Source organism: Corticium candelabrum, chromosome 1 (assembly GCF_963422355.1).
Source record: "Corticium candelabrum chromosome 1, ooCorCand1.1, whole genome shotgun sequence".
Taxonomy (NCBI): domain Eukaryota; kingdom Metazoa; phylum Porifera; class Homoscleromorpha; order Homosclerophorida; family Plakinidae; genus Corticium; species Corticium candelabrum.
Genome location: NC_085085.1, coordinates 5,074,438 through 5,092,154, shown reverse-complemented (window position 1 = coordinate 5,092,154; position 17,717 = coordinate 5,074,438). Strand labels below are relative to the sequence as shown.

Here is a 17,717-nt window from a genome sequence, read left to right as displayed (position 1 = left end):
AGTACATGTAGACACTCTATCTGGTGCCGTGCTTACTATCATTATTGGTTTAATTCCATCCTTCGTTTAGACTGTTTTTGTAAACTTGTTATATCTGTTTGTGAATGATTTGAATTGACTGCTTTTTCTAGAGGTGAAACATTGAGCCATACATCAGCGTTGTATGCAGACAAGTATGCATCAATTGTTGACAGCACTGACACTGCTGTGGGTAAGTCAAGACAGAAACGTTTTCTGCTAAATAACACATCAACGTTTAGTTATTCGTAACAGCACAGTGTTAGGGGTAGTTCAAAATTATCGACAATTTCGCAAGCATACAAAGCGCACACTAGGGGAGAAGTTATGGACGCTGTATAAAATGTTGATCAGCAGCAAATAGCTTGTGCTAGTTTCTCTGTGTGTGTTTCCATGGCCGCAATTGCATTCTAGTCACCCGTATGCATATGATTTGCAAACATGTATGACTGTGGCATCAGTTGGCCATAAAGTGTCCAGCTGTCTCTTCCACAACTTTCTCGATGTTTTCGTCTTGCCCACTTGAATGATCGAAATCCTCGAGTTGACATCATTTGAACGGGTCAACTGGAATGCAAGAAGAGCTCTAGCAATGCAGAAGCATTGAAGACCACACGTCAACCTTCTAATAGATAAAACCATGGTCAAGCTATTGAATTGTGGATTAACAATATCGTGGGAAGCTTCAGAAAGCGTGCGCTTTGTATGCTTGTGAAAGTGTCGATAGTTTGAATGACCACTTATATCAAAATGTTATGACATGAAACTTGTTGTCAATAAAACAACTTTGAAGTAAAGTATTGAGATTTTGTGTGTAAGGCCATGGCTGCAAACGTGTTGTACAACTTCCTTTGGGAAGACTGGATGGTCTAATTAAAGTGCATTCTACTTTATCTGCCACAATTGATTTCGGTTCAAGTGGTGAATTGGGCCTAAATGAGATGGTGGATATGCAAACACTTAAGACTAAATTGAAATGAATTGATTTAGCTCCTACTTAGGCAGAAGCCACAGAATGCAGTGGACAAGAGTTGTGCTGTCAGTCGTATAACTTAATTGTGGATTTAACATGTAACATGTGGCTGTGACAATTAAAGTGAGAGGCAAGCTGTTTGGACGCAGAAGATATCAGCCAAACATTTAAAAGGAGTAAAACACTGACACTGACACACACACACACACACACACACACACACACACACACACACACACACACACACACAACACACACACGCACACACGCACCGAATAAGGGCATGTCATAGTCAAGTGTTACTGAAAGTAAAATTTGTGATGAGTACATTGTCAGCGTAACGTATCTACGTTACTATTTCTTGTTAACATTTGCTTGTTTAAAATGTAGCTGTATAGACCCTTGGTTTATTTATTACAATAGAAACTGAACTTGTCAATAGACACAAAAACATTCTTAATTAAGTTGCTAAAGTATGCCACATTGTATTGTTTGCATGCTCTTATGTTGTGTCGTTTTCTGAATTTTGATTCTTTGTGTAGGTTTAAATAATTATGCTGAAGGGGTATTAAGCCGATTGACCAATACTGCTACAAATGGTTGAGCTGTTTCTAGTTACAAAATGGTTTACTTATTATTAGAAAGTTATGGGAATTGTTGCAGAGAGTCAGTTGTGGAAGTCCAGTCTAACAGTTGATAGTATGATGGCAATGCCTCAAGTTCAGCGGATGATGAAATGTACAGAAAAGGTACTGGTTTAGTGCATGTAGAGAGCTAAATAGAAAGGTATGCTATAGATTGGTGGATGAATTTAAAGAGTTCATACACAGACAGACAGACAGACAGACAGATAGACAGACAGACAGACAGGCAGAGACAGAAACAGAAAGACAGAGAAACATACAGAAAGACAGACAGACAGATAGACAGACAGACAGAGAAACAGACATACATGCAGACAGACAGACGGACGGACGGATGGACAGATGGATGGACTGATGGATGTGACAGACAAACAGACAAACAAGCAGACAGTGATTTAGTCATCCATGAAATATCTACAGAGAACTGCTAGTCACTACACAGTTAATGTAACAGTAAAACAAGACAGACAGTCGGAGTGCCTTTAGAAGTCTACGAATTCATCATCGTCGTGAGTAACCGTAACTTCTTGTTGGTACACCCTTGGAGCTCAGATGTTTTCACAAGCTTTGCTAAGGCATCAGTGGTTGCAGCAAACCGAAGAGAAACCAGAAAGATGTCCAAGTACGAACAACACAAGCTGCCTGGAGACTCAGTAGTCGACGTAGTCCCACTGGTAATGGAACATTTTGGATCATAGGGAGAAGAAGCAAGAAATTTTTGGCAGAAACTGTCAGCCTTTTTGTTAGATGAAGCAGGAAGACCTAGTGCTGTAGAATTTTTAGACTAGTTGAGGGAAAGATTCTCTGTACAATTACAGAAGTGTAATGCTCAAGTAATCATATCCAAGAAGCTTAGTATGTTGTGTGGTGGGTCTGAGAGGCCCGACTCTCTCAGCACCCAATTTCTTCGTCATTAGACTTAGTTAGATGTAAGAACTAAATGATGGCAGACAGACAGACTGACAGACAGACCGACAGCCAAGACAGACAGACTGCCAAGACAGACAGACGGTATTGCAATTACAGAAGGCAAATCAGGCTTGTGAGCAGTCTTTCAAATCACCCACTGACAACATGATACATGACATTGAATAACACTGCAACTTTTCGTACTATAACTTTCTTCTAGAAGCCTCCACCAAGGCTTTCACAACACCGCACACTGGATCACTCAAATCACCAATCGAGATATTTCGCTAACACTCAAAGAACAATGTGTACTCAGCCTCCTGCAGACAAATTGCCATCAACAGCAAGAGAGTCAAATGGGGACATTAACTGTGTTCCTAAACAGAAACAGAGCCATACTCCTGTCTTCAAATTTGCTGGTAATTCTACATCGCAGATGAAGGGTAATGGTAGGGAGATGCTTCCTTGTTACGAGAAAGATAAACACATTGGAGGTGAAGTGACTTTCAAGAAGAAAGTGCCAGGAAGTCCTGGTACTGATGGATTGACTTCATCATCTGCATTTGTGACAGCAAGACACCAACTTGTGAGTAAATTTGAAGTTGTATACGGTGTATGTGTGTGTGTGTGTGTGTGTGTGTGTGTGTGTGTGTGTGTGTGTGTGTGTGTGTGTGTGTGTGTGTGTGTGTGTGTGTGTAACTTGGCAGGTTTGGCTACAAGCCTTGTGGCCATTGATGAACGAGACAGGAAGTATGATTAAATTTGTTTGCAATGAAAAGTGGAGACACACATGTCGGCCATGCCACTTATGCTCTAGCATATTTAGTAACTGTGATGTCATTTTCAATGTCCGAGGCAATGCATTTGCTCTAGATTACCAACCAAAGAAAGACAAATAAACGTGTTGCATCTGATTCCTATGGAGACGAACACTCAAACACCAGAAATACTACAATGGCAAAACGTTGTCTAGGCACACGGTACAATTAAAGCAGTCAACTACCTATACTGTCCATCATGTCAACTCAATTTTCTAACAGGAGAAATCCGTTCTCGAAATTTGCTCCTCCTGTGCGGAGAAGTGACGATGAAACGAATCACTGGCAGAAGGATGGTTCAGTGACATCAACAGTAGCAACCGGTAGTGTGTCGTCATCGGGTGGCTTGTGTGGTGTAGAAGATGACAAGCTGAAAGGTCTCGATCAGAAAATGGTTGATCTCATATTGAACGAGGTGAGTCATACGTGATATAAAATTTGGTAAAAAATGTAATCATTAGTGTAATTAATTGTAAAGGTGTGCAGTGATTGTTATGGCAAGGTGATAATGATCCACTAAATTCATGAATTAATTAATATGTTCTGGTTTTGTTCATCGGGTGGTGGCTGTAGTGTACCAGTAGTCATTGAGTTCAATGAGGTGGTTAATCACTTCAGTCTGTATTTCGTCTTTTCAATTTTTCCACTGGCATTAGGAAGTCAGTTGCAAGATTCTTCATGCAATTGATGCTTTACTGTTGGGCTGTAAGTATATGTCAGGTGTCATCTGCTGAGATAGTCTTGTTACATATGACATATTTTAACTTTATATGCTGTCAATGGAACCAACAAAGTTGACTTAGTATCAGTGTAGTTGTCAGTAGGCATTGTCGAATTATGCTCAATTATCGTCCTATTATGCTATGTCAGCAATGTCAGTAAAGCCCTTCTATTATGCTCGCAATTATGGTCAATCACGTGCATATGCACATGCATGCACAATGACTGCCTTTTGCCACGCGCCAAGCTGGACTAATGTTTGAGTCGTGACTCATAGCATTTGGCAGGGTGAGTATTTCATGAATAGTCTGTGTTACAGTTTGTATACTATTTTGTATCAAGTAATTTAGTTGAATTTTTGACTTTTTCCTGCACCATACTCTTTACATTAAATTCTTCTATAAGTCTTAGAGTTAGCCTACTTTGAATCATTATGCCTAAACTCTTGGGTTTTACTCAAACTCTTAGGTGCTCGAGTAAGGTCGCTTTGTTTGTTGGATACTCATTGGTTAAATGAGATGACTACAGTAGGTTTGGTGGAAAAATGAGGTAATATGGTAAGAGATTTTGATGCATGCTTTGTATTCTAATTTACATGCATATGCGTACTTATGCATAACAGGCTATTACTAAACTGGTCGCGCATTGGAATTTGTCTGACTAAAGCGTGAGCCTCAGAGTAACGTCCAAGCATTGTGAAACCTTGAATCGAGGCCTCAACTTTCTACCTCATAACACAGCTACATGTGTACATGCATATACACTAGTTCAATTATAAATGTTTTAATTGGTTGTTTAAATGTTTAAATTTTGTATTGAAATTTTAATTTTTGATTAATAATATATTAATATATTATGCTGTATCAAAACGTGTCTCAGCATTATGGTGTTCTAGACATCCAACCAGTTTTCTAGAATATCTTACTCAATACTTTGCTTTAATATGCACAATGCCTTTCGTGTGCATACGTGCCTTTCAAGTTTGCAAGCACAGTTGTGTACATACTTTTGTCTTTCTTTACTGATTTATAGTGGATTATACTGTTACAAGCATTTTCTGTATTACAGATTGTCGATCATGGTCCACCTGTGACTTGGGAGGATGTCGCTGGTCTCGAGTTTGCCAAGGCAACAATCAAAGAAGCAGTCGTGTGGCCAATGTTGCGACCGTAATATATCACTGTTTATCACTTGAATGTCATAACCAATTGAGTAATTAGATTACTTTGTTTATCAACTTTATTGAGTTCTTTTAGTTTATCAATTTGTTTATCCTTTTGTCCACATTTGTTGCTGTTTACTGATATTTAATTAGGCAATTAGTTTTTCAAACATTTTTATTTGTATTTAATGCATTATTGATTGTGTGTGCTTACATTATTGTTTACTGTACACGTAGATTATCTAATTACTTATTTATTTAATTAATTAATTAATTACTGTGTATTTAGATGTGGCTATGTACTGTCTTGTTGTGTAGAGATCTCTTTACTGGTTTGAGAGGACCTCCAAAGGGTATTCTACTTTTTGGGCCACCAGGGACAGGGAAGACTCTCATTGGTCAGTTTCATGTTGTTAAATTTATTCGGCAATTGTTCATTGGGCTCATCATTTATCTGTCTTGTGTGTGTGTTAATTTGGTTTTGGAGAGGGTGCTTTGGTGTGAAGATTGATGAAGCGGCCGTTCAAAAATTTGTAACATTTTTCACAAGTGTACCAAACATACCCTGTTTGTCTATTCCCCTTTCTCCCTTAAAAGGCATACAAAAAATTGTTGACATGATAATAGATTTACCCTTGATGTGTTCAAAAATATTTTACTGGTAATGTGTTCAAGATATGGGAGCATTGAATGCCAACAGGTTGTCATCTCTAACGTTGTTCATCAACCTGGTATGACAGCTGAAACAGGAAGTGCAATTACTGGAAGAGACGATGTCGATTTAGTCAACCAGACACAACATAATGCCACAGGACCAACATCGTCATTTTAAAGTGTGCATTGGCCTCTCATTCCGTCTCCCTAGCGTTTGTTTGTATGCTCAGTTTTAAACAGCTCTACAGCTATTATATGGACAGGTTGTCCCAAAAGTCTGGCACAATAGGAAGTGTATCAGTGCTCAGAAATGTGCAACGTTTGGACGTTGGAAAATGTATAGAAGTTATTGTAACTGATAAGTTAAAACTAACTGATAATTGATAAATTAAATTATGTATATATATATATATATATATATATATATATATATATATATATATATATATATATTGATAGTGAAGAGTTTTGGGATTGATTGTATGTACCATAATGTCTTGAGGCTATCAGGAATATGCAGCTTTTTGTTTTGTAAGAGTCGACTGTTGTTGCATGCTGTAGTAGCAGCTGTTTGTAGTCTCTTTCTTGCTACAACTTGACTTTAGTGGTTGAGGGAGTAATGAATAGTATTTGTTGTCACAGAATTGTATCTCATGTTTGATTTTATGTTTATTAGGAAAGTGTATTGCTAGCCAAGCTGGAGCTACATTTTTTAGCATCAGTGCTTCATCACTCACGTCAAAGTGGGTAAGAATTAGCGGACTGTCTAAGCCTTTTCTTCTCTGTAGGTAAAAATGTTATTGAACTGGTTAGTAAACATGTACATCATATTAGAACTTGGAGTGAATACTTAGTGTGTATTAATTTTACAAGTACATATTAAAGTTTCAATAAAGTAAACTCCATACTGTATTACAGCATAGTCTGCTGTTTGTAGTTTGTATGTGCACAGCAGTAAGGTTGGTTGGCCTGCCTTTTAGCAACAACAAACTTTCACACAAAGGTGTGTGAGTCATATTATCACGTTGTAAGCTTTATTAAATTTTTTACTCATTTTTTCAAATTATATTATTTGTTGGGTTACGAAGCGTATTTAATTTAATACAAATAGAGATTAATAATATTCAAATAAATATTGTCAGTGGGAAGGGAAATGATGTTTCTGTAAACTTATGGTGTAAGAACAGATGAAACAGTCGAAAGTAGCTAAGCCCAATGCAATAACTGTTGTCTAGCCTTATATATTGTGTCTTCACAACCTCTCAAGATTGCTTTCTATATTTTTATTGAAAGCATAAATATACTAAATATATTTGTATGTTTTGCTTTTTGCTGTCTGTTGCACAGCAGCATAGTTTGTGAGTCTTCTAGATAATGTATAGATCTATAGACTCAACCCAGTCTCACTCCGCCCTCGTCATTCGCTGGATTGTCAATCCTAGATCTACACTCAGGCCTACCTGCATCCCATGCTGTTTGGGTCTTCTATCTTCCCACAAAATTTGGGAAACTAGAAGCTGTAGTTGATGACAATGTATGTAACCCACTTCTTTGCATTCATTTTAGGATAGATAACGTTAAATATTGTATATAAATTACTATAAAATGTGTAAAAATTTAAGTTTGACTTAAACACATTACATTTAAGAAAATATTTAAAATGAATATTTTATATTCCACCTAATGGTACAGTAGCATTATAGCCGTCAGGATAGAATGTGTATTGTATATGCAACAGTAAGCACATCTAAGTTGGTCAGTCATTAATCTGTATTTTGCTTTTGTCGGTATGTATGCATTTCTTTATTAGGTCGGCGAGGGTGAAAAGATGGTACGTACACTGTTTGCCGTCGCTCGCTGTCAACAACCCGCCGTCATATTTATCGACGAGATAGATTCGCTGCTGACTCAACGCTGCGACGGTGAACACGAGTCGTCGCGTCGGATCAAAACAGAATTCCTTGTACAACTGGTGCGTGTTTGTTTGTGTGTGTGTGTGTGTGTGTGTGTGAGAGAGAGAGAGAGAGAGAGAGAGTTTGCATTGTGTGTGTGTGCATGTGTGTGGTTGTGCGTGCATGCGCACATGTGTGTGTGTTTGTGCGTGTGTGTGTTTGTGCGTGTGTGTAGGCCATTTTGTTCTTACTACTGTGTGCACTGTGAGCATGTATCTAACACTGCAATCACTTATAAACACATTTGCTCTATTTGTGGAGAGACTAAAATTTGCACAGTTGTCATTTCCATGGCAATGTTGCAAAGAGTGGTACTCGACTTCCCCAAAGCGGCACAGATTCACTATTATTGTGTGGACACCACAGGCAATTGAGCTGTAATCATAGATAGCTTGCTTGAAGTCGCCAGTATCGACTGCTTTCTTGGGGGTAAGAAGGTCTGGACGTTTGAGGCAACTGTATGAAACGATTCTCTTTATGTTGCTCTAAGACTGTGTTTATGACGTCATAATAATATAGTGACATATATTATTAGTATTAATATTAATGAGTAGCACCATTGAGTTGGTGCCACAGTTTGAGTCACTCTTCGAAAAATCTCTGCTAAACTAATTGTTGCTTTTGTACTAGGATGGAGCCACGACACGTGCTGAAGACCTCGTTCTTGTTGTTGGTAAGATATTAAGATATCCTGATTTTTTCTTTATTAATTAACTTAATTCTTCTCTATTTCTTCTCATTTACAGGTGCCACAAACAGGTGTTAGAGCCTTTGTGGTTCAAGTTGTTTTACTTGGTTATTGTTGTGCATGCAGACCTCAAGAGATCGATGAGGCAGCTCGACGTCGGCTCAGTAAACGACTGTACATTCCACTGCCCGACGTGCAGTCTCGGTTGCAGATTATGAGAAATCTGCTCGTGCAGCAACGATCGGATTTGACCGACGAAGAACTGCAAGGATTGTGTGAGAAAACCGAAGGTAACAGTCGAGACATTTGTGGTAACCGGACAGAGTTGTCACTTATAGTGTAATTGGAATTCAAATTATGTTGCATCTCATTAATGGCATAACTAATATCAATACATGTCTTAAAACCTTCATAGTTGTAACTAGCCATAACATTTTATTGAGGCATTTTGTTAATATCAACCTGTAGAGTGTTGTTAATGTTAGCCACGTGACTGGCACAAAGACTAACAGACTAGAGACAACTGACCAAGTCTATGATTACCTGTACTATCAAATTGCCTAATGTTCTCTTTGTTGATCTTGAAGCCTGCTGGCTAAGTCACAAAATAGTCAAAAAAATTTATGGACACACCCAATTGAAAATTTTTTAATTGCTACATCCTCTCTTTCAACTAAGGTGGTTGTCTCATGCCTAGTTATGCCTCTGTTCTTACAGTTACTGTTAGTACATGTATCGTCAATTTGATAATTAGTTATGCTATGACAACCAGAGATTCGTGTGTTGATTCAAATTGTGCAAATCGTGTGACCAAAATGTTATCACACGAAATCGAATTCACACTCTGCATATTAAAACAGACCCTGAAATGATAGGATTTTATATTGATCCGGCATTCAGAGCTGCAGCTGCCTTTTTTGTCAATTTTTTGTCGTATCAAATGGCCAAGCTTTCTTGTCATTTGGTCAGCCAAAAGTGTTGTTTGTTCGGCCATTGGCCGATGGATGGTCGTTACATTTTCATGCTCTGCATAAACGTGTGCATGCGTATTCATTCCATCTGTCTCGTGCTTTTTCTGGTAGATCTGTGTATGCTATGATTCCAGACTATTACAATCACTCGACACCAAAAGATAGGCATTTCTCTCTCCATACCTGTAAGTGTATTGAACAGTCAGCAAACGTCTATGCATAGAGGCTTTCTTTCTTGTTGTAAATTTTAGTAGTTGTTGTGGTGGTTATTGGTTGGTCAATATAAACTGTTACTAGTATTGTACTATACTTTAAGTCTTGAGTATAGACATTCAAGTTGACTTGATATCAAACCATGTACACGTAACATTTTCAAAGTGCTCGTTTGGGGCAAATTTGCACAAATTTTAATTTTTATGGTTGCAGAAATTTCTGGCTTTACCGTATATTGCACTGTACCACTTGCCTATTACAGTGTAGGACTGGTATGGTAGCAATATGCTTGAGTATCATGTGACTTGTGATCTCAGTTGGTCATGCAGCATCAGGGGTGAAGTACAGGATGGTGTCGCGCCGTAGATGAGATCCAGAGGTTGTAGCCTTGGGGTAGAGGTTGAGCAGCTGTGCAAACCAAAATTTTTGAAGGGAAAATTAATATTAATAGATAATAGACAAAGTCAATATTGACTTGCACACAAACCACTGTTATTAAATTTCACACTTTTATGTTAATGTGTGCTACATAGATGATGGGTGCCGTGCTGGTATCTTGGTTAATAATGTCCTGAGCTAGAATGCAGTCGATCTATCAGAGTAGAGTGTCAAAGCAACCAATAGATATAGATAGAGGTTGCATATAACTTCTACATTTCTATCTAAAATATGCACTGTGTGTGTGTGTGTGTGTGTGTGTGTGTGTGTGTGTGCATGTGTGTGTGTGTGTGTGTGCATGTGTGTGTGCGTGCATGTGTGTGTGTGTGTCTGTCTGTCTGTCTGTCTGTCTGTGTGTGTGTTTGTGTCTGTCTGTCTGTCTATCTGTCTGTGTGTGTGTGTCTGTGTCTGTGTCTGTGCCTGTGTCTGTGTGTCTGCGTGTGTGTAGAACTGTTTCAGTTTATCCTAACCCTTTGTCTATATATACTGCAACAAACTTGTCTATTGCCATACCACAAGCAGACAGACAGACAGACAGACATTTTTCTCTCAATTCACAATATCAATGAGTTCAAGTCACGTTATTCTCAGTTTTCATATACAAGCAGTGTATGGGCTTGTCAGATGAGTCACGGCCTAACATTTCGAGGGACCCTCTATAGCTACGCTGCTGGGTTGATCATGAGTGAGTTGCAGTTAAATTTTTTGTGACACATAAGTGTATGAAAGCTTTGTTATCTCTTTGTTGTTAATTAAGTAAAACATTTGCAATTTAGAAAAAAATCTATTTTGTGAGAATGTATGGCCAGGTTTTCGTTTCTCTTTACTTGTATATCCATCCGTTGTTTGAGTCTTTAGGACCTTCAATGGTTCTACAATGTTTTGAGTCTTTAGGACAAGATACTGCATTTCCACAAATAGTGCCTCTGTAACAAAATAATAATGCCCCATGCCTAATTAGTGCCCACTGGGGTAGTATTCAAACCCAGTTATATGCATGCGTGTCTGAGATGAAATGAACACCCAAATAGAACCACTGACTGACAATGTAGATTCAACGTATGCAACAGGATATATACTAGACTGTTAGATTCGATTACAATAGTTTGTTCTAATCTTGTGTGTGCAGTGTGATGGTATGCAAACGAATAATGCAACAGTCTCTGTGCTTCCGAAAAAATAATGCCCCGTGCTCGCCATGCTCGAATAATGCCCAGAACTATGAAATGGGCACTATTAGCGGACATAGAGTGTAGAGTCACAACCAAACATGAGAGCTGAAACAGTCAGCCTGGGTGGGTGACTGCAATAAATAAAAACAAAATTTATGCTACCACGTAGATGGTTTTCGTTTCATACTTGAAATTCGTATATTCAATTGACTTGGGTTTTTCGTAATTTAATTTTTAATTTTTAAATTTTAATGTAATTTTGTTTGGCCAGTGTGATGGTTGTGTCATTGCCAAGATGTCAGCCTGCTAGATATATTTGTTTCTTATTTGTTAGGATATTCTGGAGCAGACGTTACTTGTCTGTGCCGCGAAGCTGCGCTCGGTCCTATAAGGAGCATCGACGCGTCGGCCATTCAACATATCTCTGTAGACCAAGTTCGCTCGATCACGTGTCAGGATTTCGTCGCCGCATTTAGACACGTACGATCAACGGTGTCGCCCAGCGACTTAAAGTCATACGAGGAATGGAATAGACAATTTGGTAGTGGCGCTTCTAGCTAGAATCTATAATCTATATATTAATTAATTTATTAGAGTATGAGTATGAATCCGGGATACTGTAATGTTTGACTCTAATCCGGGGTGTTGCAATGTATTTCAGTCGTTTACGGCGATTTTCTAGATTTACACTCAATTTTAGGACTAAGACTAGTCAGTCTGCGGAGGATAGACGTCGTTGGGTTGAATACAGGAAGGGAGTGGCTCAATCGAGGAAGCAGTTTCACGATGAATGGCTTGCTCGACAGCGTCAGAGCTCTACGATTACCGTCGAGGAGCGTGAAGCTGTGGAAAGAGAGAAGGCGTCGTTTACCGCTAACCGCCTCGAAAACGAAAGGATGGTGAAATGGAGGTGAGAACAATTACTAAAATTATTTTTGTTTGCTACCAGAGGCGTAACCACAGGGTTTAGTCGGAATTCAGTGAGGGTTCAGTACCCCAACTCATTAGGGCGTGGTCGTTTGTAGAATCTTGATTAAGGTAATTAAGCACTAACAGAGTTTTAATGAAAGGAATAAAGGCGCGAAATCCTCTGACTGCCAATTTTCTATTCTAATATTTGACTTGAAAATGGCATCATTTACAATAGTCTGGAAGTGGAAACAAGAGTGGCAACGTCCGTTGAAGGAACTACCTTTTAGCGGAGAGTGAGATCCTACAAATGGTGTCTTTCGGTGATGTTTTGCACGAGGGCTCCTACTAGCTGGAAGTTTCTGTTTTACTGAGAGTCTTAAATAGGGTTATCTGGGGCAGCTGCATGACTGGAGCAACTTCCAGGCTGTCCAAGTTTGCCACCAGGTTCGTCGGGATCCTGAGATTGTGCCTCGGAGTCCGCTCTTCTGTGTGCATGTGCTATAACGCGCTTTTCGTAATTCTTACAGTCTGGGATTCCAAGGCAATCGTACTTTGTGTTAGCTTAATTAACCAAATGTGTATAAATTTAGGTGAGAGAGTGAAATGTTTCATGTACCATGCCAAATTTAACATAAACTATATTTCATGTGCCTACTGGAAGTAGCAGTGACATCTAGCATGGTCTTGTTTTGATTTTTTGGTATTACGCGACTTCACTTGGTTTTCCCGATATTCCTGACGGACCCCAAGCGGGAATCGGGAAAAACCAACTCAAATCCAAAAAAAAATCGGGAAAATCCTGACGAAATCGGGATACTTAGATAACCTGAACTCTGTGAATATCTAACCCTGCTTGAGCGTGAAGTGTCTTACCTCCAGTTTAGGATTTGAATATCTTCTACTATTAGTAAACTACTTGACGTAGGATTATGAGTGTCATAGCAAGTCGATTGCTACTTGAATGGACATCCAGGATGGCGAAGCGGTAGCAACAAAAATGCCTCCTACACCACACAGCAACTTCATAGGGTACAGCGAAAGATCTAGTAGGTATGCCTTATTTGTCGCTACCACAATAGATGCAGGAGAGAAACGTACCCAAGCAAGCAAAAGTTACAACCATTCGTAAGTCGTGGTTGCCAGAACAAAACTCTGTTCACGAAGTTACCCCACCCACAAGATTAGCAGTGTCGATGAAAGTCTCGAATTATCTCAAGAACGATTACAGAGATGGTTGCATGTATGCTGATTGGCAGAAGGCTATTGCTCGATACGGTAGTAAGATCAAGCGACTGCAACACTCATACGTAGCAATATACGGGTGTGTATCAAATTTCTCACGGAGTTACTCCGGATTACCCTACACACACGGACACACACACACACACACACACACACACACACACACACACACACACACACACAAATGGACAAATGTTAAGCCCTCCATGTCTTTCGACGTCGACCCTGAGGTCAGTTGCGGAGATAGCTCCCCCTGCCTCTAGAGACAGGGCCTCCATGCGCTACAATCAACCTGGAGCTTGGCCAGAGTCATCCAGGGGCACTGACAATGGTGCAGCTCTGGGACTGGACACCAAGGCCCACACGTACCTGTCTGCTGCATGATGTTGCTGCCAAGCCAGCGGTCTTGTCCACCCCAGTCAATGACCAGGTACTCATTTATACTTCTGAGTCGAGAGAAGCAAGTGTGGGTGAGTTTCTTGCTCAAGGAAACTGTGACAGTGTCGGGATCAAACCTTCAACCCTCATCACGGAATACAAGATCCCAGATGTCATCACAAATGCTCTACCATCTGCTCCACCACGCCCCACACTTGCTTCTCTCGACTCAGGAGAGAGAGAATCACACACCTTGACCTTGATTCTGTACCGACACACACACACACACCGTATCGAGACACACACACACGCACGCGCGTGCACGCGTGCCTTGACCTTGATTCTGTTGATGCATTTGCTGCTGTAGACCAATTTGAGAACGTAGATTGCGATTAATTAATTAAAGTAGTGAGTTGTTGTTGGTTTTTGCTATTTAATAGTTTATTGATAATGAGTTTAATATATTAATTAAATATAACAATAGCATTAATTTAAATCTTATTTAATTAGATTAGACGTTACTTTAAATTGATATCAAGGAATATTGTTAATGTCAATTTAAACCCCATAATTTAAGCCTGGTTACGCCGTTTTCCCATACCCTATTTCCTCGAATAGTAACTCGTGGGTTGCTATTTTTTCAATGTCCGCTATCACGGCTCAAGTTGAAGTAAAGAGCTATGGAAGTATTAGAGGAACACATGCACTCTTGACGCATGCAAAACTGTCAAGTTACGGTAACCTGTATCAGTTACTGGTAGTTTACTCATTGTCTTCATCATCAAGAACCATAATGTCTACATCGTCACAATCATTGTCTTCATCTTCTTGTCCGTGTCTCTTCTGCTAGACTTGTTTTGTTTCCTCGATGTTTTATGTTACCTTTTTGATCTCTGACATTTAAGGCATGGCTTACTAATTGAGCGTGGGTTACTATTTTTAAACTGATCAGATGCACGGGTTACTGTATTTGAGAAAAATTGGTACTCTTGGCAAAGTCGTGTGTGTGTGTGTGTGTGTGTGTGTGTGTGTGTGTGTGTGTGTGTGTGTGTGTGTGTGTGTGTGTGTGTGTGTTATGAGGCTAGGAAATCTATTGTTTATGTACAAATCAAGTATGAGGGACGCATGGTATTTTTGTTTATATTAATGAAGAGAGACGGAATTCAAGGGAGAGCCACTAGGGTGGCGTTTCTGTGCACGAGTAATGCAGAGACACACTTTTCTATTGTGGACGTGTTGCATGAAAATTGGAAGTTTGTATGTATATAAATTGTGATTACTGTATTTCTGCAAATAGTGCCTCGCGAGGCACTATTTTCCATACTTCAGTTCTGAATGGGGCGCAATTCGAGCACAGGGCATTATTATTTTGCAAGCACAGAGACTGTTGCATTGTTTGTTTGCATACAATCACACAATTATTTACACTACACAAACAACACGAACAAACTACCATATCTTACAGTACGTCTGATGTATCCTGGCTACTTTCACTTTACTTGAGTCGTATTCCTGGTCTATTGCATACGTTGAATCTTTATTGCCAATCAGCAGCAGACCTCTCATTTTCTTTGTACCAAATCCTGAGACTCTTTTGTAAATGACCACGCCCATTAAACGTGTCCAAAGTAGGCATGCTTAACAGCTTACTTGTTGGCCTTGCTTTGTGTTTTTGTGTGCGCACCAAGGCTTCACCTCGAACTTTCAAACGTTTTACTGCATTCTCACTCGGATAGCCCAGATACAAGCAAGCAGAGCCATTTATGAGGGTCTAGTTCAAAGAAGCCGTTATGTCTGCAAAGACGGGGCTACACAAAACAACTGTTAAGAGTATCTCACAGTAGGCTTCTCGGGAGAAAGGACTGGCAATCTTGAGAATTGGGCGTAAATCGTGAGATAGTGAGACATGCTCGTAAATCTGAGTCAGTTGAGAGGTCTGCAGTAGTTCTGTCTGGGTTAGAACCAATTCATTGTGTATCACTGGGTTTGAATACAGTGGGGCATTATTTGCAGCATGGGGCTTTATTTGAGCATGGGGCACTATTTGCAGAAATGCGATAATTTAAAAGTAAACATGTGTCCTATGCTACAGTAAATACATGTACCAGTGTATCAGCTATCTCAGCAGTTACACCTAGAACAACCATGAGTGAAATCTAAGGTGACTTCGAAGAGTGGTCTAGACCAGTTGAGGGCGTGAGCAATTCTCTTCGATAACAATGCCGCACCTCACTGCAAACAATGTACATGTTGTCAACATGCTCCATGATTGGCACTGGGAAATTTTGCTTTATCTGTCATATTCACCGGATATATTACCTTGTGATTTTTCAATTATTTGTTGAAAACTATTACGTAGGTTTGATGACTGTGAGATGATAAATTCACAATTTAATGATAATCTAAACGTTACTGAAATCTCATGTAAAAGTCATTCTTTGTTTTTGTTTTATGACTAATACAGGAAACTTATTGACTGACCCTATTATGATGTATCTCGTCTGTAGTTATTGACCGAACTGTTCTTCTTCTGGAGTATAATGTGTATGTTAACTATTGGAACAATTAATGCAAGCAGCATAGTACAACAGATGAGAATAACTAATGCTTTAGGGCAAAGCATCAGCATTAATAGTGTAGCTGTATGTACTTTATTTAGTTATATTAACGAATCAACTTTTACAACAAAAAATTTCTGAGTTTTGTTTGAACAGAGTGAATGGAACGGACAGTTGCTATTGAGATGTCCTCTGAGTTGGCTGATGTCTATGTGCTTGCTTGTTTAGAGCAGAAAAATTATCAGTAAAAGCAAAGAAACAGGAAGTTGTCAAGGAACAGAAGAAAGAAAGGCATTTGGAGAGACTTAGTAAACTTCATGAGTTGCGGCAAGCCGTAGTTCAAAAGATTAAGGTGAGATATGACTTGGTGCTACACACGACATGTTCATGTCTACGTACACACACACACACACACACACACACACACACACACACACACACACACACACACACACACACACACACACACACACACACACACACACACGCACGCATGCACGCGCGCGCACACACACACACACACACACACACACACACACACACACCACTTCACGCAGTACATATTTCATTACTTTATTGGTAGTCTGTGACTATGTAGGATGAAGGAGACTATATTACTGCTGAAAATCTGGACGAAAAGATTGCACAAGCATTGGAAAATCCGAGGGACTACAACTTTGCGCTCACTCGATCAGGTGAAAAGCTGACTGCAGAACCAAGAAAACACAACTTATTGCCAGTACAAGGATGGTAATATTGATGTTTTGATTACTAATTTATTCTGTATCTAGACTTGTGTGATCAGTAGCTATAACATTTATATTTACATTTTGTGATGTTGAAATGAGCAATTGTAGTGCATATTGCATTTAGTGTTATCTAAATACCTCAAGTGCTGTTCTTTTGCTGTTCTAGATTATTTGTATTGAGAAGGTTAAGTTAATTGTACAAACCAAGCTATCCTGCATTTTGTGTTATTTACCTAATTGCCGGGAATTAGTGATGTAAGGTTAGGCTCGGGTGAAGAGCGGGCAAGTAAGCTTGTGTCTGTGTGTGTGTGTCTGTGTGTGTGTGTCTGTCTGTGTCTGTGTCTGTGTTTCCATTTCCCCTTCTCTTCACATCATCTTGACAAACCAACAAACAGTAAATACAAAGAAGAGTATGCACACACCATTGCTATTGGGTTGAAATAGGTGGAGCTCTATTGTATCGTATGGACTCAAGAGTTTTAACCCCACTGGGCACTCTGTATGCTCTGACTCGTTAAAAAGTATGAATATCAATTAGCTAGTTGA

At 39.4% G+C, this 17,717-nt stretch overlaps 2 protein-coding genes across 3 annotated transcripts in view; both read left to right on the top strand.

Moving 5' to 3' along the window:
- LOC134187945 (fidgetin-like protein 1) overlaps positions 1–17,338 on the top strand; it is an 18,876-nt gene extending 1,538 nt beyond the window's left edge. The window contains exons 2-18 of one of the 2 annotated variants that reach the window (XM_062656132.1): positions 132–211; positions 1,534–1,590; positions 1,655–1,740; positions 2,765–2,963; positions 3,024–3,130; positions 3,418–3,524; positions 3,585–3,777; positions 5,151–5,251; positions 5,563–5,642; positions 6,575–6,645; positions 7,709–7,870; positions 8,481–8,523; positions 8,597–8,609; positions 8,665–8,828; positions 11,667–12,242; positions 16,651–16,774; positions 17,021–17,338. In XM_062656132.1, coding sequence (XP_062512116.1) covers positions 132–211; positions 1,534–1,590; positions 1,655–1,740; positions 2,765–2,963; positions 3,024–3,130; positions 3,418–3,524; positions 3,585–3,777; positions 5,151–5,251; positions 5,563–5,642; positions 6,575–6,645; positions 7,709–7,870; positions 8,481–8,523; positions 8,597–8,609; positions 8,665–8,828; positions 11,667–11,893 — 1,690 coding nt within the window. In that variant the 3' untranslated portion in view covers positions 11,894–12,242; positions 16,651–16,774; positions 17,021–17,338. Of the gene's footprint in view, positions 1–131; positions 212–1,533; positions 1,591–1,654; positions 1,741–2,764; positions 3,131–3,417; positions 3,525–3,584; positions 3,778–5,150; positions 5,252–5,562; positions 5,643–6,574; positions 6,646–7,708; positions 7,871–8,480; positions 8,524–8,596; positions 8,610–8,664; positions 8,829–11,666; positions 12,243–16,650; positions 16,775–17,020 lie in introns of both variants that reach the window. The other variant, XM_062656123.1, reaches the window with a different exon arrangement.
- Positions 11,983–17,258, top strand: LOC134183124 (small ribosomal subunit protein mS26-like). Its single transcript, XM_062650628.1, has 4 exons — positions 11,983–12,242; positions 16,651–16,774; positions 17,021–17,161; positions 17,214–17,258. The coding sequence occupies exons 1-4, from the start codon at positions 11,983–11,985 to the stop codon at positions 17,256–17,258; spliced, it is 570 nt and encodes a 189-aa protein (XP_062506612.1).
- Positions 17,339–17,717: the final 379 nt, after the last annotated feature.